We start from the raw sequence: 24,967 nt of genomic DNA on the forward strand, positions 1-24,967 counted from the left end.
TAAGCACTTCTGCAGACTGGTTGATTGCTTAGCTGCCTTCACATCAGCCTGGCGCCCAGCTTTCACTATCTAGTAACCTTTTGGCCACCTTTGTTGATCTACCAAGTCAGGGCCAACAGAACCTCATAACAGGAATCAAGTGGGTTTTTTTTTGTGTGTGTGTGTGTTTTTTTTTTTTTTTTTTTTTTTTTTAACTGCTCAGTGCAAGGATTTCCCAGATCCAGCAGCTCCACATAGGAGAGCAGCAGCTTTTTCTGCCTGCTGTATCATCTCCTGAACAGAGGTGCATGCCATTATGCTCACTCATATGAGAAAAGACCACATGAAAACTACTTCCATAGCCTGTTCGTCTGTGACACAGCTCAGCACATTGCAACTCTGCCCCAATTCTCGCTACAGGTAAAGGAGCTGGCAGCTCAGGAGGAGGAAGAGATTTTATTCAAAAAGGACTGACTTGCCTTATTTGTCTCCACATAAGCTGCTGGGAACAGATGTCTCAGCCTCCTTGTGCCAGTCACTTGTTTGACAAAAGCTTTGTCTGGTTTGTACAGAGTCCTTGTTCTGGCATCCTTAACTCATCATTACACAGAGATAAATTGTCAATGCCCAGCATTGTAGCGCTGCTGGGCAGAAGGCAGACCTCAGAGATGAGGATGAAAACATGCTAAAAGAGACCAAATCTCAAACCTGGCATTACTGGGCGTGGGCGTCACTCTGTTGTGACAGGCTCATATACTTGTAAGTCAGCTGAGAGCAGGTCATACCTAAATCTAGGATTTTAAGATTATCCCCACAGTCAGACCTTTTGCTGGCCTCCTTTTCCCAGACATGATACCTCTTTTCTGTTGCCCCAGACATCAGACAGCAATGTTAAAAAGCCCTGAACCCCTGCCCCCCCACTGCCTTAAAGTTTTTACAGGCTCCCCACTCTTCTACTTTTATCTCCTTCCAGCATCCTTTACCTTCTGATTTCCACAGCAAGAAATACAGGCTCTGCAAAAGAGCCTCTTAACCACAGCTGCTTCAGGATTAGAAACCACAAGAATTATGTGCTTGAAACTATCAAAAAAAAAAATATATCCCCAAAAGCACATTTCTACTCCCAAAGCTGTCCCCTTCATAGGTGACCACACTTCATCACTCATTCCAACAGGACACAGCCCTTCCTGCACATCTTTCCTCACACAAGGGCAGTATCTGGCATAGCCACAACCCCCCTCTGAAACCTGGTCCCTATCGCAATGACAAACCCGGCACAAGGCTCTCCCAGGTTCGCTGGCTCTGCTCAACACAGGAAAAGCCAGCGTTGCCCAGGGACACACAAGGAGACCAGAGACAGCAGCACGGAGCACTAGCCATCATTTTTCTCTAGTGCTCTGCCTGTAGGAAAAGATTACATTTTGTGCTTTATCAGAGACAAATGGACCAAAGGAGCACTCACCACTCGACAAAGGCACAGCCCTACTTCCAGTACACGCCTGGAGACATCTCTTCTGCCACTCTGAACAAAAGAGGCCCTTCAGAACCACACCTGGCCCTTTTCTCCAGATTTATAGGGTCGTCCATCAGCACTGAGGGCAAGGCTGCCAACCCTCACTCACTAACAGCTGACAGGAGGCTGATTATCCAGAACTGAAGCCTGTCTGCTACATTGGCATATTGTTGTTATTGATTTTTTTTATTTCTTTTTGACAATGATCATAGCTTGCTGCAGATATATTCAAACCTTTTGTTATTGTTGCCTTTGCTGTTTTGTTTGTTTGTTTGTTTGTTTGTTTATCAGCTGATGGCACTCTGAGTGAGCTGAAAACACTTGTCTCATCCATCTCGTTGTCCTTTCATCATCTGGGGCAAGGCAGCTGATAGAGGAGCTTACTTAAGGGTGATAGAGAAAAAGTGGATGGCTAAAAGCAGCCAAATGACCTACACCTTGTAATTACGTTAAAAGCAACCAGATGACCTATCCCTTGTAAATACCTGTTTCTCTCCGCTGACAAAAACCATACCTGAATGGTTAGTTCAGGTTAGTTGTGATGAATCCCACCCCTTGTCTCCAAGCATTTTAGTGCCTGATGTTTTGAAGAAATGGGTTTCAGAAACAGACAAAAAAAAACATGGATTGTCACATCTGCTCTAGTATTTTGTCTAAGCTAGTAGCTAGGAACAAGCATTCAGAGAAGATCCAAAGCCCAGCCACTGACAGCCCTTTGAACACCCGACTGGAAAAGAAGATCTCTCTTTAAGCCCCCTGAAGTTTGAAGCTTGTCTGTGCCCTGAAGGAAGAGAATTTAATATTGCTTGTAAAATCCCTGTCTCTGGGTAATCTATGCTATTTTATCTCTGGACAAGCTTGTTTTCCACACAAATTCCCAGTGTTTTTCTAGCCTTGCTGAGATCTTGATCACTGCTTGTGTTTTGTGCCTATTAACACCATGAGACGACTGAGAGAAATTTGGGTGCTCTCACCAGGTTTAAAACATGAAGCTGTAACTTTCCCAGGCTTTCTAGATAAACCCCATGTCAAGGCAGAATAGAGGGTCCTGTTGGCTTAGGAATTGTACCAGTTCGTGTGGTTTCTCTCTCCTCCCCAGGGTACGAATCCTCACCTCCGGATGAGCGGCCCGATGAACATCAACCACTACGCGACGAAGAAGAGCGTGGCGGAGAGCATGCTGGACGTGGCGCTGTTCATGGCGAACGTCACCCAGCTCAAAGCAGTGCTGGAGCAGGGGGCTTCCTTCCAGTACTACATCACCCTCATCGTGCTCATCAGCATCTCCCTCTTCTTCCAGGTGGTGATCGGGATTCTCCTCATCATCAGCGGTAAGGTGGCTGTCGAGATGTGCATGCCCTTGCACGGTGCTGCTGGCAAAGGGGTGGGAGGGAGAAGCCCCTTTCCCCAAGCCATTCATTCATTAACTCTTCATTATCCTCACATTTAAACAATCCCACAGTTCTACTGCCACATAGACAGTATGTTAACACCATTGTTTCAGATAGGCTTGCCCAGTGCTCCATCTGACATGGAAGTTCTTGCATTGAGTCTCCAACACGTGCCCACTATTAAAAGTGGGCAGAATGCTAACTTTTCCTGTATATCCTACGTGCTTTCTTATAGGGGATATGGGATCTGAGGCCACAGAAAGTCCTGAGGCCCAACCACAGCAGGATGTTTCCAGCCTTGTCCCCTGCTTCACCCAGCCTTACCTTGGCACATCCCATGGCCATGCAGTGGGTGTCTCGTGCCTGGCCAGCATGCAGCAGTGACTCGGCTGCTTTGGGTTGGCCATTGTAGGGCCATGGCATTTACATGGCAAAAAGAGACAGGTGACATAAAAGGAAGATGGTTTTCCCCTGCTCTGTCCTCCTACCTTGTTGTAGGGAAGGCTGTGGCCACTGTAAAGCTCCTGGGACTATTCCCCCAGCTCTGTGGCTGCTGTGTCCAGGGCCATGACAGACGTTTACCAAGCAGGGAAGGTGTGCAGGGGCTGGGGGACTTGAAGTCAAGACACAAATCACGTTTTGTTTTTGCACCAAATCACACAGCTCGCCTGAACCTGAATGACGTTGCAAAGCAACCCCGCCTGAATATACTCAACAATGCTGCCACGGCTCTCATCTTCATCACAGTCATCATCAACATCTTCATCACAGCCTTTGGGGTGCAGAAGACAGGCCTCTACCCTACCAGGAATTTTCGACCTTATTAAGTCAAGGGGCAATGGAGCCAGGTAAGAAAGGGGTGTGTCCCCATCACTGCCAGCCCCTGGAGGGGCTCTCAGCATCATTGAAAGGTGGAAGGCAATGCTGCATGGACACACAAAACCTTCCCAGAGGCATGCTGTTGTCCTGCGGGCACCCAGGGTCATTGAACAATTTCCTTGTTCAATGGGAGAAGGAGGATTTCCTTGCTTGGTCTGTAAAGCGAGAACACCAAACACCCTGGCTGATGGAGTTTCAGAAGACTGTGGATCTCATGCTAGATACTGATAGCAGTTGTGATCTAGAGCTAAATTTGGGAAAGACAACCGGGCTTGTTCTGGGAGGTATCTGAAGATGCAGCATTATCTGAGTAGAAAAAAGGGAAGGCGCCTGGGAGGCAGTGGGCAAAGGGGCTCTTAACCATGATCAGTGTGGTTTGGCGGGGGCCATTTTAAGAAGCTAACTCTTATTTTCAGGAGAGAGCCTTGTGAATGAGTTCAACCAAACACTCGGGTTCAGAAGTCAGGTCAGATGAAGGAATGGCATCTTCTTAGGTCAAAAGTCCTTTAGGTCAAGTAGCAAAGTTTGAACGTCTTGCTTACTTGTCATGCCATGTGTAAACACAGCTTAGAAGGAATAAACTGGGGCAACAGCCAGCAAGAAAGCTTGATAGACGCATGACACAATGAAGGAGGAAGTGTTTGCGACTCACCATGAAGGCCCAAATCCTGCATAAAACACCGCTGCCTTGGGGCCTAGCGGGGTGGGAGCGCTGAGGAGCTGCAGCCCCCACACACAGCGGTGGCCGTGGTGCCGAGTGACCTGCTCCATTCTGTGTGCCCCCCTGCCAGTGTGGCATGGAGGGGCCTGCCCCGACCTTACGGTGTTTCTGTTTGTCCCACAGGACCTGAGCCATGTGCCTGGAGGTGGATGGAAGCTCCCCTCTTTGTTTGCACCACCTCGGCAGGACCCCATCAATGAATGGAGAGAACTGGGTGAAACTTTCAGAACCTGTCCGCGCTTCCTGGCATGGCAGCCCCTTGCTGTGACGTTCACACAGTTCTGCAAGGGTGACAGCTTCCAATGCTATCTGAAACTAGAGGAAACTTTGCAGTGATTTCTAGAGAAAGCTGCAGGAACAGCAGCAGGTACACGATTTCAAAGCGTACTTCTGTAAATCTCATCTCGTATTTTAGCTGCCTACTTCACATATCCAGCATTGGCTCATTTTGTAGAGAAGACCGGACAATTTACTTTGTAGGATAAATAAACATAAAATGTCCAGCTTTTTGGCTCAGGCATAATTTGCTATATTTAAAGCAGTGCTGTCTAATAGTTTACCTCCCAAATGTAGGAACGGATTTCTCAGACTAAAAAAAAATGGTTCTCATGGGAGGATAGGGAAGTGTGTGTATGTCAGCATGGCTAAAAAGAGTTCAACTATTTTCCTAGTTGTTTAAAAATAAAATTAAATGAGAAACAGTTATGAAAACAATCATATATTTCCGGCATTGGGAAAGTAACAATGACAGAAAATATTATGATCTGATGTCATTGCCAGGGACCCATCAGGAATGCTGTCTGAGCAGCCTGACAATAGGTAGGAGAAAAACATTATACCTAATGAGGCATCCTAGGCTTAATTGCCACGATGGGAAATGACAAATGAATAGTGTATTACTTTATAAATAAATCACCATCATATAAGGTGTTATCACTAACATATATGTTTTCAAATATCTAATCTTCACATTAACAATATTGGGAACTCTCTTGTACTGCAACATTTTTCCTTATAAAATGTCTTTGAATTTTCAGATTTTTTGTTGAAAGAGTACAAATGTTGGATCCTAAATTTTGTAATTACGTAATCATGCTAAAATGGATATTTTAGTAGCCTGGCTTAATCCTATTTAAATAATGATATGCTTTTCTGATTATTAAATGATTTTTTTTTCCTTCGTATGGCAGAATCAATCTGGCTGTTTCATTTTGCATGCTCTTACCACCACTGGGAAAGAACTGACATGGAAATTTCCACATACCCGTCTTCAGGAGCTACCAGGAGTGACTGACACTTCAAAAAATATTATATGATAAGATATTTAAAGATACGGGCAGATTCCATTTATACTCCATATCTGAATTCACAGAACAAGATTTCTGCTTAGGGGTGGCCCTTCTTTTGCAGGGAGATCATGAGCGACCTTGCCAACAACAGCACCTGAGTAAGGCTACAGGCAACATCAGGTTGTGGCTGCAAATCACAGGGGCTTTTTTGCAACTGCAGGGCAGTTGTGTAGAAAGTGCAGGTGGCAAAGAACAATTATGTTACTTTCCAGAATTTTAATTAGTGAAGTTGAGCACCGTCCTAGTCTGTTCTGTGCATCAGGCAAAGACTCGCCTGCCACTTTGTCCCGGGGATGACAGGTCTGGGGTGGCAGGAAGTTTGCTGCCTGTCTTGGTCCTCAGTCTCTGCTGATACCGACAGCAAATGGGGGTGGGTGTATCTGAGATGCCTCTGTTATCCTGCTCTCCTCCAGAGAGACCCTTCACTCCAGAGACACCCTTCACTGGAGAGGCAGAAATGCTGGAAAACCATCAGCAAAGGGCCACTGCTGGCCAGCTGGGTTGATGAAAGGGCAAAAAATTGTGTACCCTGTCTGCAGATCCCAAATCCTGTGAGTCACTGCTCCAAGCAAAGCAGTTAGCATTGATGAGTGAATGCAACAAAAATAAAGGCTCATCTGAGAAAGATGCAGCAAGGGGAAATTCATTACCAGACCTTTAACTTCAACATCACGGTCTCAGAGAGCTGCCAAGTCAGGTACGGCGGCGAGTGAGGCTGGCCCGCGTGGAGAGGGATTCCCGATAGCTGGCAGAGGGGAGCAGAGGACTGGCAGCGTGCTGGAACTCCCCTGTCACCTTGAATTACCGTTTCCCATTTTAATGGGATTGGAGTCATTAGCAACCTTGGCTGCCTTTTTCCTTCTCTCTGTCTGACCCCCGTTTGTGCCAAGCTTTTTATACCCACAGGAGGCAGAGCTGAAGTAAAAAGGGGCTGAATTTTAATCCCAGTAAGCAGTTGCCATTAAAGAGCTGGCTGCCCATTGGCACAGGTGGTGCCAAGCACCCGGCTTGGGTCTAGGCTCTCACCTGCAGCCTTCTGCAGGAATCATCCCCTGCTTGCAGGAGAGACAATTTAATTCTCTGCACAATTGTCCACAGCACTGCTGCTTTGCTGAGGCATGCATTTGTTCCATGTTTCTACCCCGCTCCATGGGTCAAGGAGACAAGACAGGAGAAAATCTGTTTTGTTACCACCCCCTTCTCTAGGGCACCCTGCCTCCAGGGGTCTACAAGAGGTCTTGCTCCTGGCCAGCCTCACTGCAGCATCTCATTGCCTGCAGCCTCAGTGACGTGAGGCCAGAGGAGCAACATCTGGTTCCTAACCTCTGCTGTGGGGTGATGTGGGTGTGCAAGAAACACGCAGACAGAACTGAGCTCTTGTAGGAAGACCGTGTATTTATAAAACGTGGGGGAGAACCGGTACATCCCCCCAGTTCTGACAGAGAGGTGGCCCAGGGGTCGTCTTGAAGGCACAGAGCCACTTTAAGGCAGATAATTCCAAGGTACAATCTCGATTTTTAACACAAGGCATCCGTATCTAAAAAGTGAACAACATCAGATGTTTTTAGGCAATGAAAAGAGGCGAGATAGATGTTCATACCAGGCAAACATTAACGACGAAACAAGTCACATTACTGTTTTCACACAATGCAGCTCTCAGTCCTTCTTGGTTCCCGTTGCTGAGCCACAAAACAAACCTCAAGCCTAAACACACCGGGGAACCAAAAAGCCCTGACAGTGGAGCTGGCTCCTGTGGGCAGAGCCACCTTGCAGTGCCGCCCGCCCTCGTGCCCCCAGCCTGGCCACATCCTGCTGCGGGGAAAGCCTGTTCCTTCAGCGTGCCCCACCGTTTCCCCAGCCGGGGCCCTACCGCAGCAGCTCCCTCCCTGCCTGTGCAGCTGGTACAAAGGACACGGTGTGCAACCCATTTCCTCCTGCCTCCCAGACAGGACGTGGCCAGGATGCATGTGCCCCATGGAAGCCAGGCTCCCTGTAGCACTGTGGGGGCTGTGCCGACCCCCAGGGTGAGCCCTCTCTGCAGCAGCAGGGAGCCCACTCTTCATCTCTCCATTTGGAGGGGAGAAAAAAGCTGCAGGTTGTTTAGGAAGAGGGGCAGCAGCCTGGCACTGCTCCTGCAAGATCACTTGTAGCCCGTCGTCTGCTTGCAACCTGCAGCACTCTCTGAGCTCCTGGGCTGGAGGATGGCTTCTGGCCCCATGGGCTCTCTGCAAGCTCCTCCACGGGGGCTGCCAAGTAGTGCCAATTAGTATTTATTAATCGTGTTCACCACTGCAATGCTCAAATACCAACGAAGAATGGCCATTGTGCTAAGAACAGAAGAGCAGTTGTGATGGCAGTTTTTACAGTGGGGACACCGACCCTTAGGAAATTGGACCAGACCCCAGTAACTCCTTCCATGTCCACCAAGGAGCCCCTACGAGGTAAGAAATTCTGCTTGCTCCTGGCCTGGGTTACAGGCGTGCAGGACGGAGCAGTCACCTGGTCAGCTAAAGCACGGGGCCAAAATCCTACAGCTCTGCTGGCTGTGCTGCAGTGAGGGTTGCACCCTACTTTCTAGTCCACTCTTTGCTGGTTGTCCTCCCTGGTGAGGAGGAGGAGTTACTCATTATCATATATACTATATATATATGACCTTCCCCGCACCTGACATCAGGGTTGCCACCAAATCCACCATCTCCCCATCTGCAAAACAGGCAAAACACCGTTCTCTGCTTCACGGGGCCAAGCTGCTAAGGCCTGGCTGCGTCCCCACTACTCGCCCCCTCTGCCAGCCTCTCCCCGTGCCTCAGGAGCTGCCTGACAGAGCCAGCCCGGACAAGCTGTGAGCACAGCCTGGGTGTCTGGAGAATATCTCACTTGCGTGCTCACGAGGTTGTGCCTGTGTCTGCGAGTGAAGCACAGGCTCCGACACGAAAGCGCGACCGACACGGCGTGTTCCAGGCAGAAACAGAGCTTATTGCAACACTACATCCCCGGGCTCTGGCCTCCTAAACTCACATAATGCATTAAAAAAAAAAAAAAAAAAAAAAAAAGTTGATGGTTGTCAGCCTCTTCCCCCTCCACCCAAGGGCAGCATTTCGTTCCTTAGTGTCTCCATAGGAAAAGTACCTTCCCTCATTAAAAAGACTGCTCTGGCTTGTGCAGAAGGCTGAGGCTGCCTCCTCTTAGATATTCAGTGTCTACATTCTGGCAAGGGCTCCATGGACTGAGAGACAGAGCAGTCTCTCGCATACTTCTCACCATAGCTGCACACTGAAGCTTCCTTAAATCGGTTTGACTCCATCAGTCCCGCAGCCCAGGCTGAGGCAACCAGATGATTTGACAGGATTTACATCTCACGTGCCAGGACTTGCATGTTCAGCTTTCTGCTGCAATAGTGGAACCTGATGGGCTCGCCAAGCACCACGGAATTAATAACCAGTGAACACCAATTCCGAATTGGCATCCACTCCATCAGTCTGAACACAAACAACTCTAGTGCCGTGTCAGCATCGCTTGTGTGCTGCATACCTCCAGCGCTCGCTTTTCAACAGCTCCCCGCAGAGCTGGGAGCCGTCAGCAGCATCCTATGCCACGCTCCCTGCTGAAGGGTGAGATCAGCAGCAGCCTTTTCAGCATCGTGCAGGGACCCTGAAGCTCTGGTGCAGAGCGCTGACTGTGCTGCTGCGGATCTTTGGGTTTCTGCAGTCCTGTAAAATGGTTTTAGGGGTAAAAATCTTGCCTTGCATTAGTGGGAGTTTTAGGGGCTGAGAATTCGCTCTAGCATCAGGCTGGGTCTTCCCACAGCTCTTTTATTGTGCCAGCAAGGGTCTGCCCATCATTTTATTCACTCAACCCTCTTCTGCCCACACTGTTCCTTGCACCCAGCACAAATGCCAAGGCCTGAGGCCACCTCCCCTGTAGCAGGACAGAGCTCCCAGGGCTGCTCCAGAAGTGAAGCTGTGCCAGTTCTTCCACCAATGCAAGCAAGTCTGCTCTTTAGATAAAAGCCAAACTATGCTCAGACCTCACTCTGAGGCCATAACTTATTAAATTAACCTTTAGATGCTGCATAAATGTACAGGATTTAGAGAGCAGAATAATCTGTCTCCTCTTTTTTTCTAACAAAATCACAATATCTCAATTAATAAAATATTGCCACTTCTCCCTGCTAGGGTTTCCCTGATATTGTAAGGACAAACACGCATGTCTGTCAGATAAGGTTGCAAAATTCCTCCTGAGATGCCCTCCTAGCGTCTCTGTATAACCCCTCCACTATCCTCAGGCAGTGGATCAATAATTCAGGGAGAGCTGAAACATCAACCCCTGCCACCTTGCTCAGCTGCAGGCAAATGTGGCTCTCCTGGGAACTGTATCTGGGTCTCAATCCACAGCCCATAATTTACTGAATGAGCACAGTTTCTCATAATGATTGAAGTGAAGAGCACAGAGAAATGTCTAAGCACCAGCAGCCTAAAGTGCCTATCAACTCCTCCTCATCCAGATCTTTTTGGGGTCAGCACACGGGCATGTGGACACAATACAGTTCAGAGAAACTATTTTGGTCCCCTGTCCAAATGTATGGATACCAGAGAGATGGGGCAGGGGTTGAGAGGGAAGGAGAGGGTTTTTTTTCCCATTTTATTTTTTTTCCCCTTTTTTTCTTCAAGTATTGAAAGAAAAGCTGCATTCCTGTAAATAAACCATTCTGGGCTTAGCTGAGAGCTTTGTTTGTTTGCTCTGCACCACGCCAGACTCGACAGGAAATATGGCACCTCTCCCGCTGTGCCATCCACCAGGCCGCACGGCAGGGAACACGACTACTTCACTGGGCGACAGCTTCCCCACACGGCTTCCCAGCAAGACGTGGATCCCGTGTTTTGGATGCAGTGGCTCCCAAGAGAAGCTCCTCATGCCTGACCGTCCCTTCTTCAGCTGGGCCGTCCCGCTGGAGGGCTCTGGGGGCAGAGGGAGAGTTTGTGCGCTTGGCTGTGTGCCTTGATAAAGTGCACGCCGGGGCGAGACGGTGGACGGTGCTGCCGGGCAGCTCTGGTGTTGAAGGCTACAATGTCTTCAGCTGGCGCCGGTTCCACATGCCCCGCTTCGAGTGGAACCAGTGGAAGAAGTTTCTCAGGGAGAGGCGCTCCACTTCCAGCCCAGCCTGCAAGATCCTGGAGGAAAGGAGAAGGGTAAATGCAGGGGAATCTTGATGACAATGATACCAGCGAGCTTAGGCGTGGGAGATCTCCTTTAAGCAGTCCTGTTGTCAACACACCACAACCAGGCTCAAGAGTCCAGCATAGCTCAGGGTATCTCCTACCCACAATCAGGCATCTAATGACACTCGATGAGTGTTTATAGACCCCTGAGAGCAGGACTGGTTGGGAACAGGCACAGGCCAGCTGCATGTGCCAGGCAAGGAGGAAATCCTATCAATCCAACATGGGACTGCTCAGGGTGTTAGACTTTTCCTCAGTGAGCTGACAGAAAAGACATGAGAGGTCCTGAAACCTACAAATCCAACCTACAAACCCCGAGGCCTACAATTTGTACAGCACAGGTCCCACATCATAAACTTCTCAGAAATCGTAACCCTACTTCATGATCCTAAAATGTCTCTCTGACAATCAATTCAAGAAGACGGAGTCTCCATGATCACCAGTGCCCAATCTGCCCATGGCCAACCAACAGCATGACTGGAAGACATCAGGAAACAGCTCCTCTCTTATCACTGGCTGTATTTTGGGTACACTCACATGCTGGTTTTGAAGTCAGGACTTCCTCAAAGACTCTCCCTCACTGCCCAAGCTGGTGGTGGCATTCACCACCTCCATCTCCTCATATCCCCACTCCCTGGTCACTGCTCTTCTGTAATCTAACACGTCTCCCCTCCTGAGCACAAGGCTGATGACAATGAATACTTACCTGTCCAGGAGTTCCCAGTCTTCTCCTCCCCAGCGGTCCCGAAACTCTTTCGTGTTCATCCCTCCGATCTTGTCCAGGTCAGACTTGTATATGCCCAGAAGACCGAACCCATTCACCTCCCAGTAGCCTGAGGACAGCACAAAAGAGGCACAGGCATGTTGGTGCTTTGAACCACCAAAGATTCAAGGGTAATTTGCTTCTGTGGGGGCTCAGGATGACCACCTCTGTCTAAGGGAAATCCTATGCCTCAATGATCGATGTCACTTTCCTCCCCCTGACTTGGGTTGCTTTCCTTCAACCCAGGGCTAGCAGCTGTCCTCAAGAGGGCAGGCCATGCCCTCTAGGAGAAAAATTGATGGAAAGAAGTAAAAGAGGGGCTTTGAGGTACTTAAATTCACTGAGAGCTTTAAGAGATGACTAGGAGAAATATCATATAAAGGGCTCTTTTGGCTCTGATCTCAAATGCCAAGTACCCAACACAGTTAAACACCATCCTCTGATGCACTCTCACCTGGTGGCCCAGGTAGGACATTAAGCTCCAGACCTTGACAGCAATGGAGAACCAAATCTAGAGTTTGCAGGCACCCTCCTCCTTCCCCCATTCCCCGAGGTCTGAGCACAAGGGGCTCCGCTCCCCTATTACCGTCAGGCCACTGCGGGGAGGTGCCGCAGTGCAGCCTCATGACCATGGGCGCGAAGGCCATCTTGCCTTCCACACAGTGCTTGCGGACAGAGTCGATGATGCTGGCCGGGAAGTGGATGTGGAGGTCGCAGAGGAAAATGATGCTGTGCGGATCCTGGAACCAACCACGTCAGTTAGGAAAAAGCAAGGTGACTTTAAGCAAGGCTTTCTTGGGGGATGGGAAGACAGAGATATGGCAGTCAACCGAAGAGTCACTCATTGCTAGATCAGAAACTGAAATCCTAGGGGCTGGCAGAACTGCCTCTGGCTGGCTGTTCAATAACAGTATGAGATTTTATGACTATGATCTGGCAGAGCCAATATCATGAAGCTGCTACTGATGATTTCCCTCCTGTCTCATGGTCCAAGCAGGTGGGCCAAGTACTGCATGGACCACAGGGACTGGTCTCCTCAGAGAAAGGGGCGAGGTCCTTGCTCCAGATGGACAGGAAACACACTATGTTTGATCTGTTCTGTTGGGCTATTCCCTAAAAACCAGCATGTTCAATATGAAAGGCAAGAGGTAGTGCTGGACACATACCAGAAACCCACCGATCCACCCGACAGCTCCCCAGGCTTACCGTCACGAGGTCTATCCCTGCCTGCAGCCCAGCAGAACGCTCGAAATTCCCTGTCAGCTTCAAGTACCGATAGCTGGGGGTCAGACAGGAAAGAGAGGATCAGTGTGTGCAGGTTGATAAGCACAGAAAGCACCACTAGCAGCAGTACACCATGGGTGCCATGCTGAGGAACTGTCCCTCACCCCTGTGCACCCTCACGAGGAGGACAGCCTTTGGGCAAGCACGCAAGCTCAGCACTACCCCAGCTCCCAGTGTGCCCTGAGGGTCTTCTCACATATCCAGCAAGGATAAGGCAGTCCTCAGCAAAAGTCCTGCCAGCTCTATTTGTTGGGTATCTCTGGGACCCCCTAGCACTGGAAAGGACCAACCAAGGCTGTTTCAGGTCAGAATACAATAAACCACAGAGCTATTCCAGCAAGAGGAGTCCCTGGAAGTCTCCACGCTCATTTCTTACAGCTTTCTTGTCTTCTCTGGCTTCCCTCTCCCCCATCACTGTACAACTTGCTCTCTGTTCTCTCTTGCAAACTTGAACAAAACCCTGGAGAAAAGAGATGTACCTGGATGGATGACTGCAACAGGTATTGCCTTAGAGATTTATAACAGTATTATAGCAGCATACATGTAAGCACATTATACAATATAAGCATGTACACATGCAAGGGTATCATCTCCCAGTTTCCAGCTGCAGGAGGCTGTGGATGGCCAATGCACAGAGATTTGCAGATGTGCTGCATTTGCAGGAGTATACTTGTGAGTAGTTCTATGTGATCAGCCAGCACCCTCACCTGTGCAAGCTAGACCTTTTCAGAGCCTTCTCTACATCCATGTCATCACTGCTGTAGTCCGTGATGATGACGTTGAAGTAAGGATCCTTAGTGACTTGGAACAGCTCTTCCATGTCAGAGATGAACTGCAGCACCCAACGTGCCTGGTTTTTCACTGGTTGTATTGCAAGAGGGGGAGAACCAAAGGAAAACTGATTTCAAAGATGGCATGGCTTTCAACAAGCAAGGCTTCTTGCCTCAAGCCCTGATAACATTGCAGGGATGCTGACATAGGTCCAGGCTGAAAACTTGGACCAAAGAGCCCAGAAATTTGCATGTTTTTTTGTTGTTGTTTTTTTTTTTTTTTTTTCCCCAAGGTGTGACAGGGATTTTCTCTGAGCCTTTTAAGACCCATGAGGGTAGGTTCCCCTTACCTGGCACCACAAAGTGAACCACAGCACGGTGGTTCCAGGAAAAGCCCTGGGGCCAGCACAGCTCTGGCTCTTTGGCCACGGCCATCAGGTGCCGCCGGCGACCCCATGCCAGGTTCCTCATGTTCCTCTCCTCCTCCTCGTCACCGCCAATGCCCTGCCAGCCCCGTGCAAAGATGTACTCGGAGAAGCGGACCAGGCGCTCTCCCTGCTCCAGCAGCTCCAGCTCCAGCAGGTAGCGGCTTCCCCGCATGCGGTCCTGGCGCTTTTCCACGTTCACGATCCGCTGCAGCTGGAACCGCCTGCAGGAGACAGGGCCAGGGTGAGCACGTCCCCTGTCCACCAGCCCCTCTCCCACCTCCTCCCTGCTCAGCTTATTTGGCTCTGCCAGGCTCTTTCCTCCTGGGTTAGAAGTCCCATGGGAAGGCTTAGCACCTGTTTCCTAAATCCACAAGCACGTGGGATTAGACCCAGGATCCCAGCCAAGAGAAAATAGTTGGCAAAGGAAATGAAATAAAAGGTGACACAGAAAATAATAAACACATCTGAATGATTGTAGGGCTGGTAAATAGTGTATTCAACACCTCTTTCAAAGACCTTGGCACAGGAAGTATGGCTGGGTTGGTGAAATTGGCTGATGACAGCTTATCAGCCAATACCATGGACTAAGACCAAGCAATCCTACAGTAAAGACTGGGATGAGCTGCAGGTCCAGAATGGCCAAAATGGAATGAAATGCCAAATCATGTCCTTTTAGGTAATAACAAGAATTTCTGCTGTAAAATGGATGCTCGTCAGTTAAAAATGCTAAGAAAACCTTGAGAGTACCTATCATTTACACCATGACTGCGACTGATCTGACCCTGAAAAAACAAACACAATTTTAAGAGGTAGCATGAGAGCTACTTCCAGCAGAGATTAAGAACTAATAACTGCATTCTATAAAAAATCCAGAATATTGGCCATTTATGGCCAGGAAAGCTAACCCAGACTGAAACAAGCATGGAAAAGGATAGATAAGAAGATCATGGAAATAGAGGCCAACTCATCAGAAGGGGGAGGAAAGCTGGACGCTTATAGAGGATCACAGGAGGTATGTTTGTCTGCCAGAAAGGCAATCAAAATGATAAGTCTCAGCAAGAAGAAGAACCTTATCAGGGCAATGTAAATAGAGAATACCAGAGAAAGCTGATCTCCAGTGGGTCATCAGAGCAGTGAGAAGCTGGGACATCTTCCCAAATCACTGCTAGGATCTAGAAATCTAACTAGTTCTAAGATGGAGGTACAGATACAGAGTAAGATACTTGGTTGTTTCTGAGGTCAGTGTACTGATCCACAATATCTGACTGCTCCCTTCTGGTCCTATGCCCTAAATGGTGCTGGATTCGCAAACTGAGGGGTGACAGGCATTAAATTACGTGCATAAGAAGCTCCAGTCCTATTTCATATCAGCAGGGTTTCTTAATCATCAGCTGGTAAAATGCTCCTATGCGCTCTCAATGCCTACACTGTGCAAGGAGGAAGCCAGCAAAGGGTCAGTGATGCCAGCTGGACTGAAATCTTTCACCTTGACAGCCACCAGTTTTTGGAGGGTGATATTTAGCCCCCAGACATGATCTGGTGTCCAATAATTCTGATTTTTCAGCTCAAAGAGGTGTTTAAAGCCCATTTTTTTACACAGAATCCTTGCCTGAAGTTTTAATTTCCAAATCTAGTTTATCTTCCAATTCATTCTAGCTGCTCACATCACAGGTGCTCCCTGTGCAGCGTGGTTCACAAGCTCCAGGACACTGTCCCTTGGCTTTCACACTGTGCCTTACCCTTTATTCTTTTGGTTGAGCTTCTTGAGGAAGACACGTGTGACTTCCAGGGCCTCCCTCTCTTTGAGCAGCAGGTTTCCTGACGTGTTGCACTTGAGGTCAATCCAGTCAGTGCGCAGCATGTGGAAGTCCAGGTTGCTTGTGCTGAAGGTCTGCTCCCAGTTCACCGCCTGGTCAAACACTGGTACGTAATCAAAACCCTCCTCGTCCTCCTCCTCTGGCTCCCCATCCACCTCTTCCTCTTCCTCTTCTGCTGCCCTCTCCACAGGCCCTGACTTGCTCTTTTCCAGAGGTGCCACCTGCGCCTCTCTCTCACCCATGTCCTTGCCACCAGCCACCTTCTGCTCAGCCACGTAGGCCTCCACTTGGTTCAGCCACTGTGCCAGCCGTGCCGGCTCCTTGCTGGGGCCAGCAGTGGCCACAGGGTGCCTGCCAGCTTTGCCTGGGCCTCCTCTCCCAGTTTGCACAGTGCCTGCAGGCTGCAGCCTGTCCTCCGCAGCGTCGAGGTCTGCTCGAGGTCTCAGCCCTTTGGGAATCCTGAGCCCTGAGTCCCTGGTGTAGCTGAGAGGCTGCTCCCTTTGCGACCTGCTCCTAGGAGGTGGGTTAGGCTTTTTAGCAGGTGCTCTGCCCTGGACAACCCTGGCATGCTGTGGAGGGCTCTTGGAGTTGTCTTTGATGCCAGCTTTTAAGTGGGATCTCTTCATCGCTGGGTTCCTCTCTGTGCCAGCCCGGCTGAGGCTTTGGTTGGCAGGGGCCAGTGGGGCTGTCTTGACACCAGCCCTTTTCATCCCTCTCCTCTGAGGTGCCTCTCCTGTGTCACCCACTGAGAGGAGCCGCCGCCGCTCCCGGAGGGAATAGTCCTCGTAGACATGCTCGCTGCCCACCACGCTGCTGGGAGTGGTGCCTGTCGGCTCTGCCTGCCACGTGCCAGAGGGTGCCGGGGGGCCAGTGCTCTCCACGTCCTGCTCCCCGTACTGCAGGTCGTCCAGGTTCCCCTCCTGGAAGCCTGCAGGAGTAATCGCAGTTACACCTCTGGCATCCTCCTTCCGCTTCCCAACCCCACACCCAGTGCTGTTGCCAAAGGCCGGGGAGATGTCTGGCTTAACCTTCAGCTAAAGGTCTGGCCACAGCTTTGCAGGGCAGGTGTGAGCACAGGCTGCCACACTGCACATTTGGCTCTCTCATTTCTGCCCACATTTTTGCTGGGATTGCTCCTCAGCTACATTGCAGGCCTGAGAGCTAGTCACCACGTTGTCCACTAGAGCCCACTGCTTGTTGGCCTCACAGTCTGCCCTTAAAAGTGAATGTGACAGCAAAAATCTCCCAGCCACAGCGCTCTACCAGGGAAAGGGTGTGACTTGCTCAGCATGGAAAATCATCAGCTTCCTTCAGCTGGTGCTGGAGGATCACACACACGCAGTGACAGATAAAAGGATCCTCCTGGCTCTGACGCTAGGGCCAGCCCCTACCTGGCTGCTCTGTCTTTTCTGCAGAGTCCAGGTTCTTCTCTGGATGGTCCATTTTCATGTACTTGTAGAATCCAAATCTGCAAAGGAAAGGACAAAACACCAGTCTGATCAAAGTTGCTTTGCCCTCTCCAAATGAATTCTTGCCACTGCTACAGAGGAGATGGCCAATTACTCTGATCACATCTACCCATCCTCTCTAGACTCTCCTTTTGCAGCAAGTCATCGGCTATTATCATCAGCCTCTTTCAAATCTTGGGGCAATCAGATCTTACTCTGTACTGTCAAAGAAATCAGCTTTTCTTGATTATCATCCCAGTTTTTCAGACGTTTTCTTGAGTGCTGCTCCATGTGCACAAGAGGAAATTCCAACACAAGTACACTGAAACACTGCTTTAGCCTCCCTTAAACTGCTCCTTAAAGCTCACTTACAATGTAGTACCTAAGGCATTGTGCTGCAAGCCTGGCTCAGGCAGATAACTGCAATGATCTCCCTCTCTCTTTTCTCCCTTTCTCTTTTCACACTGTCTGTGTGCTGTCCCATCACGTGCCTGTGTTTTGGGCTTTTGGGAGGGGTTTCCCTCCTTGGATTGTTTCCATACCTGCTTGATGCCAAGCAGAATGGACCCATGCTTCCTGAATTCTGTTATAATACAAACTGTTTGTCAAAGCAAAAAACTTGTGTGGCACCTTCCAGCCCACAGCAGCCACCTTCTCCATCCTTCACAATGAACCCCAGTCCCAGCAGTTCCCTCCCAAGCCTACAATAAAATCTATCTTTCCAGCCCTCAAAACAGACCTGTGGGAAGGAAGATGATCCTGAACACAAGGAGGCCTCCACCAGCTATCTCACTGGAAAAGCAACTCTCTTTATTCTGCTGCCAATTCCTCCTGAAAGCAGAGGAATCCTCACACGAGGTATTTCCCTGTGGCCGGGGAACATGCAAGTGGTGGTTCCCTTGCAGAGCCATCACTGGAGCCAGACCTCGGTGAGGATGAGCTCCATGTTTTTATCCCTCCAGAGAGATGCCTGGTTGTGAGCATGGTTTGGCTTCAACACAAACAGTGACAGCCATCAGGAGGCTCCAGCTGCTGGCATGCAAGGTTTGCTGGCAAATATGTTCCCTGATGCATTGGAACAAATATGCACTGACCCAGCTTCCTGGTTAATAGAGCAAGAAAAGTGGCAGCCATTTCCCTTCGAGACCTAAACATAATTTCACGTAAAGGAAGCACTGGCCATCCAAAGAAACTATAAGTGCTTTAATGTTTTGCAGGACTTCAGCAATCTTTAAGTTGAGTCCTAAAGAACTGAATATGAAATTCCACCTTAATTCCAGCCCTCAAACTGCCTCCTCCCTCCCTGCTAGGAAATGCTGCCTCCCATGCACAGCATCCTACCTTTCCAAGTAATATGGGTTTTCCTGATAGAAGCATTTGTTGTCTTTCTCCATATGGCTAAGGCGGCTGTAATCATTTGGGTAAACAAAGGATAAGTGAACCTGGGAAGAAAGATAAAGCAAAACCCCTGTCAGTGCCAGATACCATTCATAAGGTGACCCAGCCATGGTTGCAAGGTGCCCAGCCCTTTGTGCTTGAGGTCTGAAGGGCTCTGTAGGACACACACACTTGTACCCCAGTGAGACCAGTGAGCAGCACATAGCACCCACCTCCCTTCTCTTGCCATTGCCCTCTGGCACGTACTGGGATGCTGCAGACCTGAAGAGTAGATGGTCAAATCTGCCCAGGAGCTTCAGGTGGGTGGCCCATGGTTAATAGGGTCTCCCTCCTTCCTTCTCTCATCCCCCTGGGCAAATACCAGCTCACGGAATAAGACTTACAAACTGGAGGCCCTGGTAGCGCTGCAGAGGAAACCCATTCACCAGGTAGCTGGGCTTGTAGGGGCAGTCTGGCAGGGCTCGGCGCAGGTGGGACTTGCTGAGCAGAGGCACTGAGAAGAAGAAACAGGTTGGCAAGCGTTGCTGGAGGGACCCTGCTGCAGCTGATGCATGAGCATAGATATTTCTGGGCCTGCTTTCTATTTATCCACGTGAAATGCTATCAGATACACACAGCGAAACAGTTAGTACAGTACATTTATTCACATTGCTCTACGGCACTTAGACTAAAATATGCTTGGGGACATTGTGTGAGCTGGACTCTTAAAAAAAAAGAGGAGAAGGGTTTACTCTGTGCTTTGTCTCTTAGAGTGGAGGATGTTGCATGCTCCTCCTCTCTTCTGTGGGGAGGAAAAGGGGTGGCCTCTGAGAGCCACGGCGTAGGAGGACAGCCTCTGTCAGCTGTTCTGCACGTGCTGGGGCAGGCTGCAGCTCCCTCCTCAAGCCCTCTGCAAGCCTCACCTTTGTAAAGAGTGTCCCGGGGGTCAGGCTTCAACATGTCAGCGGGGTGTGCCTTGCCGCCCGCGCTGTCGGCAGGCCGGCTCGCGTGGCTGGCCAGAGTCTGCGGGATGTGCCCGACCTCGTCCATCTTTAACAGCGTCTCGTCTAGAAGCCAGAGAGAGAACGGAAGGGGGAGGAAGGGCTAACTCGTCCCCTGTCTCCAACAGAGCCCTACCCCAGCCCTTTCCCAGTGGTGCTGCAAAAAAAAAAGCTGAATGGGAGGAGAAACCTGAGAAAGAGAGGTTTCTCCTGTGCTGGAAAAGGAGCAAGACCCTGGGGTAAGGCCTTCAGTGGCTGAAGAGGTTGATGCTCCAGCAGGGGAACGGATGCCCACAGTAAGCCAGGAGCAATGGGAAGCTTAAGCTCAGCACTGGGCATTGGTTATGTTTTTTTTCTTGAGCGCTGCTGCCAAAGGATTATATATCTCTGCTGATCTGGCTCTGAAATGAGCAGAACTGAATAAATATCTTAGAAGGAAAGGCAACATGCTGCCAAGGGCATTGGGGTTACTGTCAGCAGCTTTTGGGTAGAGAATAACACAGGAAATCCATATAATGTGTGGTATAGCCAAAGGCTGGGGTGGAAGAGGGAGACACTGTATGGGCAGAAGGCACCAAATAAAGATAAGACTGAGACTGGAGCACTGTGCCAGCCATGAGAGGATCTTATGGGCTGTGAGCCACCTCTTCGACAGGGAATTAATAAGCAGAAAAGAACAGAAGAAAAAAGAAAGGGGACAGAAGACATGACTGAAGACCTAGTCCTGGCCAAATGGTGGGTTACAAAAATGCAGCAGCAGGCTGTAATCTAAGACACTGCAAACAGATGTCTGGATTACATCAGGGAGTCTCCCATAGGCAAAAGTGTTAGCATAGGAAAAAAAACACCACCACAGAAATGTTGGAAGGCAACAGTGGTAGATAGGGAAAGGGGGAATGTTGGCAGGGGAAAGTGATGCTGACAAAGCTAGATAAGGGAAGGCAGGACTGAGGAGCTCCTTAACTGATAAAGGCATCACTTGATGTGCTAAAAAGGGTTTTTAAAACAGGAGGGACTGGACTGATGTTCTTGCTGCAATCCTGCAGCAACTTGAAAAGACTTGAAGGGGGCACAGAAAAAAGCAGCAACGTCTGATACCACTAGATGTATCCCATTGTGTCCCATGTCCTGAGTGAAATTTGCTGGACGTCAGTGAAATCAGCAGCCCCTTTGCCCTAGTCATGTCCAGCTGCCAGAGCAACCCCATTGCTCCCATGCTGTGGGCTCCATGTCCTCCTAGCTCTCCGCACAACAGGCAGGCAACCTCCACCCTGTGATCTCTCTCTCACATCTCAAACAGTTTCCTTCACCCTTGCAGACTCTCTTCTCTTTCCTTCCTTCCTGACTCTAGATTTCCCTAAAATAATGTTCCAATACTTCTTCCTGTATTTAATAACGAGTCACATACTCATGTCCAGAGGTCTCTCTCCTAACCTGCCTCCACTTCTTTCTTGCAGTGATCTATATACATGGAATTTGGCTGGCTAGACTGTGATTCACGGTGAAACACTGATGATAAGTTTTGGAAGAATGGGGAGGTGCTCAAGGAGACCTGTGGTGAAGATACTTACTAGCAAAAAGGGAGAGGTATTGGGAGTCAATGACTTTGAACTTCACATCTGGGTCATTCAGTCTCCACTGGAACAGAGAAGCACATTGAAACAAGGAATTTATACATTTAGCCAAGCCTAGACAAAAGGAATAAGCACACGTTTTTTGTTGTTGTTGATGTTTTTTTCACCAGGTGGGCTCACAGCTTTCTCCTTCTTACTATGACAGTCTACCTAACAGCAAAAGACTCGCAATGAGCTGAGATCCCCGAGAACTTGTTCAAAGCAGGAAAGGACGAAGAGCTGCAATAGAGACCAGAGAGAGAGCAGAACTGTCCCGAACAAACAGAGAAAATGGTCCTGACACAGCCAGGATTATCCCACATAGAAGCATGTAAGGACTCTGGACGGGATTAGATACATCTCCCACAAAGAGGAGCTGGGGCCTGAGAAGGAAGGAAATCATTACAAACTTCATTCCCAAGCTCTGAGGGGACGAACACACCAGTGCCATTTGCACACAGCATGGCCATTTTCATAGACTCACTGCTACTTCCACATGGTCTGTTCCTTTGTCATCCTGCTTGTGCAGCACCTCAAAGTAGTACCTGCCTGCAGCTGACAACCTGTGAAGAACAACATGTCTGTCACCAACAGCATTAAGGAACATTTCTTAGCTTGTCAGCAGACAATGAGCGGAGAGCAACCGCGCCCACGAATCAAACTAATTCTCAGGGCAAGCAGGGATAGGGCTGCCAAGAAAATCCAGCTGCCGACAGCTAGATAGGTAACTTCCCTCATGCACCTGGAGCACTTCAGAACCTTCTCAGTAACTCTGAAAAACTCCCTTTCAGTCTCATCTGCTGGGTTTTGGCCTCTGGGAAACCTGGCCAGTTCCAAGGCAGGAAGCTTAGGGTACAGTTCATAAAAAGAAGTCTGAATTTGCTGACGGCTGCTATCTCCAGGGAAGAAAAAATCCGTGTTGCCTTTCTGCAGTGAATCAGCAAAGCAACTGGCACAGGTATGGAAGCCTCACTTCAGCTTTGGTGACATCCCAGAGCATTTCCTTTCTCCACATTGCTAAATTCTTCAGAACAAGCCTGTGTTGTTTTCCCCTTTCCTTGTCATTTCCTGGCCATGTGCAAAGGTGGCTGGGAGTGAGGGACTCTGCTCACTCACCTCACCACCTTTGACTGCTGGCTTCGAAATTTTCCAAACTCCCCTGGTGCTGTCCACTCCTTCCCTGTCTGTGAAGAGACAGAAAATGCTGTAATTAAGATGAATTTCTTCCCTGGTTACTGTGATGGAGCAATAAATAGGGAAAATTGAGCTGCTTCTCCTGGTAAGTCATCTGTGAGATTCACAACCTGTGAACAGATTTAAGGTCTGTAATCATGAACCTGGGGCTGACAGCTGCAGTGCCAACTGCCTTAGGTTATGTCGCATTGTATTTGTCTGGCAACTGTGGCAGTGGTGCCTGTAGCAGGGCAGGAAAAGAAAATCGACTAGTCCAAGGTGGCAAGTTAGATGGGAAAGCATCCACCCCCACAGAAACATTCAAGCCTTTGTGGAAGCAGTCACGCAGTGTGCACTGTACCTTGCCTACGCTGGCCAGCAGCTGGAGGCCAGAGGTCTTTTCATCCAGACTCAGCCAGAACTCAGCGTTGTCATCCGCAGCAATGGCAAACTGAAACTCCCCTGTCAAGAGATGGAGGGAGTAAGTAGGGCTCTGGGGTAAGGGCTTGTACACAGAATGGAATATGTTCCTCTAAAATGCTGTCCTTACCCTTTTTTTTTTTTTTCTGGTAATATCAGGCTTAGCCTTTGGACATTAACCTTGCCCCTTTTGACCTTTCTGAATTCTCTAGTTCTTCTGTGATTAAAAACCAAACATTACTTACAGGTGCAGCTGGTTCCCTGTCCCTCCTGCGCTGGCTTCACCTGACATCTAACCTGGAAAGCTAAGAAGTCTATGCAAGGGCAGCCTTGTCTTTGTTCCCAGAGCAAATGTTTTGTGTGAAAAGCCACATCTGAATGGAGGAACGTGCATGTGGTGCCATGAAGGGAGACAGAGACATTTGTGTCTGGCTGTTCTGGCCAGGCTACAGGGATGGCAGTCAAGGGCCTGAGGACCAGGAGAAAGGGGCGAGTGTTAGCACGCTGCCCTGGGCAGAAGCACGTAGCTGGGTGACACAGATGCTGTCAGACAGTGTTCATGCACCCGGGGAGCAGTAGCAACATGATCAATGTCACGTACAGTCCTGTGCATGGGAGGGAGGGAAGAAAAGCTTACAGGCCACTCGCGCCTACGTACACGTCATGGGGCTGTGCACTCACAATGGCATCGTATTGTAGCTATCACTTCCAATCTCTTTTCTTATGTGCTACTCCTTTCCACCCTACAATGGAGGCAGACGTGCTTCATCCACACCAGGGCCACAGCCAGCTGGGCTGCCTACATGAGGGGTCTCACGCCCAGTGGGTGAGGGCAGCCCTGTGCAGAGCCAAGCAGGGACATGAGAAGTGGCACAGTAGCCTCAGGGCCCTCACCGTCAGTGAAAGGATGCAGGTAGCCAAATATCCGGAGACCGTAGTTGGTCCATTTTGGGGACACTGCCAGTTTCTTCAGTGTAGTTCGTGTCTGAAGTGGAAGGTGAAAAAAAAAATAATAGATGTGATAGGAACAAGAGGCGAGAGAAGTGGTGGGGGACAAAAAAAAAGGTGCAATAAGTGGGTAGAGGGAAGTATGAGGCTTCTTTTGGGGGAGGATGGGGGACGGTGTGTGATGGATGCAATGGGAAAGAGCAGGTGAGATGAGAGAGGAACTGGAGCTGCTCAGGAGAGGGAAGAGCCACATAGGGGATGCCAGAGAGATGCTGGGAATGGGAGCTGGCATTCATCAGCCACTTGGAGGGAGAGCACCGAATGCAGGGCTCCTTCACGCTGTGTCCCAGCTCTGGCAGGCCAGCAGGGACAAAACGAGCCTCCTTCCCAAGGGCCACTGAACCCCTGTGAAAGCTTCTCAAGCTTCTCGCTCCCCCAGGGGCAGGAAGAAAGAGGAGGTGATGGAGAGGGATGGGGACAAGATGTGAAGGGAGTGAGGGTGATCCAGATAGGAAGCAGAGCTGGGAACAGTGGGACAGAGGCTGCTGGGGTCTTACTCACGTGGGGGTAGAGGGGGAAGTGGAGGTTCTTCCTGAGCTGCTCAGTGGAGCTGCCACACCAGTCCTCGAACACATGCAGATTGGCCTGGCCCTGGAACTGGGGGGCAGAAGCAGGGCACCATGAATTGCTGTGTCCCCATCCCCCGGCATCCTTCCCACCTCCCTCCCCTGCCCTGCCAACCTCAGCCCCTGCCCCAGCACTGGAGGGCTTGTGAGAGAGAAGAAAGCTGCTGCGGGTCTGGGGCTGGGCCAGCTGACAGTCTGAACAGCTCCAGGGAGCTGTGATAATGCCAGGGAGAGCCCAGTTAAATGGC

General features: G+C 49.7%; 2 protein-coding genes and 1 long non-coding RNA gene across 4 annotated transcripts in view; 1 reads left to right on the top strand and 2 right to left on the bottom strand.

The window, feature by feature from the left end:
* The window catches only part of LOC311430298, a 41,881-nt gene extending 40,369 nt beyond the window's left edge, over positions 1-1,512 (bottom strand). For both annotated transcript variants that reach the window (XR_014688677.1, XR_014688678.1), the window contains exon 1: positions 1,442-1,512. This is a non-coding gene — a long non-coding RNA (uncharacterized lncRNA). The remainder of the gene's footprint in view (positions 1-1,441) is intronic.
* NINJ2 (ninjurin 2) overlaps positions 1-5,667 on the top strand; it is a 46,415-nt gene extending 40,748 nt beyond the window's left edge. The window contains exons 2-4 of the mRNA XM_084506825.1: positions 2,592-2,823; positions 3,547-3,731; positions 4,607-5,667. Of these exons, the coding sequence (XP_084362951.1) occupies positions 2,592-2,823; positions 3,547-3,710 (396 nt within the window). The 3' untranslated portion in view covers positions 3,711-3,731; positions 4,607-5,667. The remainder of the gene's footprint in view (positions 1-2,591; positions 2,824-3,546; positions 3,732-4,606) is intronic.
* Positions 5,668-7,207: 1,540 nt separating this feature from the next.
* B4GALNT3 (beta-1,4-N-acetyl-galactosaminyltransferase 3) overlaps positions 7,208-24,967 on the bottom strand; it is a 54,817-nt gene continuing 37,057 nt past the window's right edge. The window contains exons 4-20 of the mRNA XM_084506824.1: positions 24,655-24,750; positions 24,040-24,130; positions 23,087-23,187; positions 22,669-22,736; positions 22,037-22,115; positions 21,511-21,577; positions 19,862-20,005; positions 19,343-19,452; positions 18,903-19,003; positions 17,505-17,581; positions 16,036-17,041; positions 14,219-14,517; positions 13,806-13,959; positions 13,021-13,093; positions 12,401-12,554; positions 11,758-11,884; positions 7,208-11,003 (exon numbers count right to left, since the gene is read on the bottom strand). Of these exons, the coding sequence (XP_084362950.1) occupies positions 10,895-11,003; positions 11,758-11,884; positions 12,401-12,554; positions 13,021-13,093; positions 13,806-13,959; positions 14,219-14,517; positions 16,036-17,041; positions 17,505-17,581; positions 18,903-19,003; positions 19,343-19,452; positions 19,862-20,005; positions 21,511-21,577; positions 22,037-22,115; positions 22,669-22,736; positions 23,087-23,187; positions 24,040-24,130; positions 24,655-24,750 (2,856 nt within the window). The 3' untranslated portion in view covers positions 7,208-10,894. The remainder of the gene's footprint in view (positions 11,004-11,757; positions 11,885-12,400; positions 12,555-13,020; positions 13,094-13,805; positions 13,960-14,218; positions 14,518-16,035; positions 17,042-17,504; positions 17,582-18,902; positions 19,004-19,342; positions 19,453-19,861; positions 20,006-21,510; positions 21,578-22,036; positions 22,116-22,668; positions 22,737-23,086; positions 23,188-24,039; positions 24,131-24,654; positions 24,751-24,967) is intronic.

Source organism: Aythya ferina, assembly GCF_964211825.1.
Source record: "Aythya ferina genome assembly, chromosome: 1".
In the NCBI taxonomy this organism is placed as follows: Eukaryota; Metazoa; Chordata; class Aves; order Anseriformes; family Anatidae; genus Aythya; species Aythya ferina.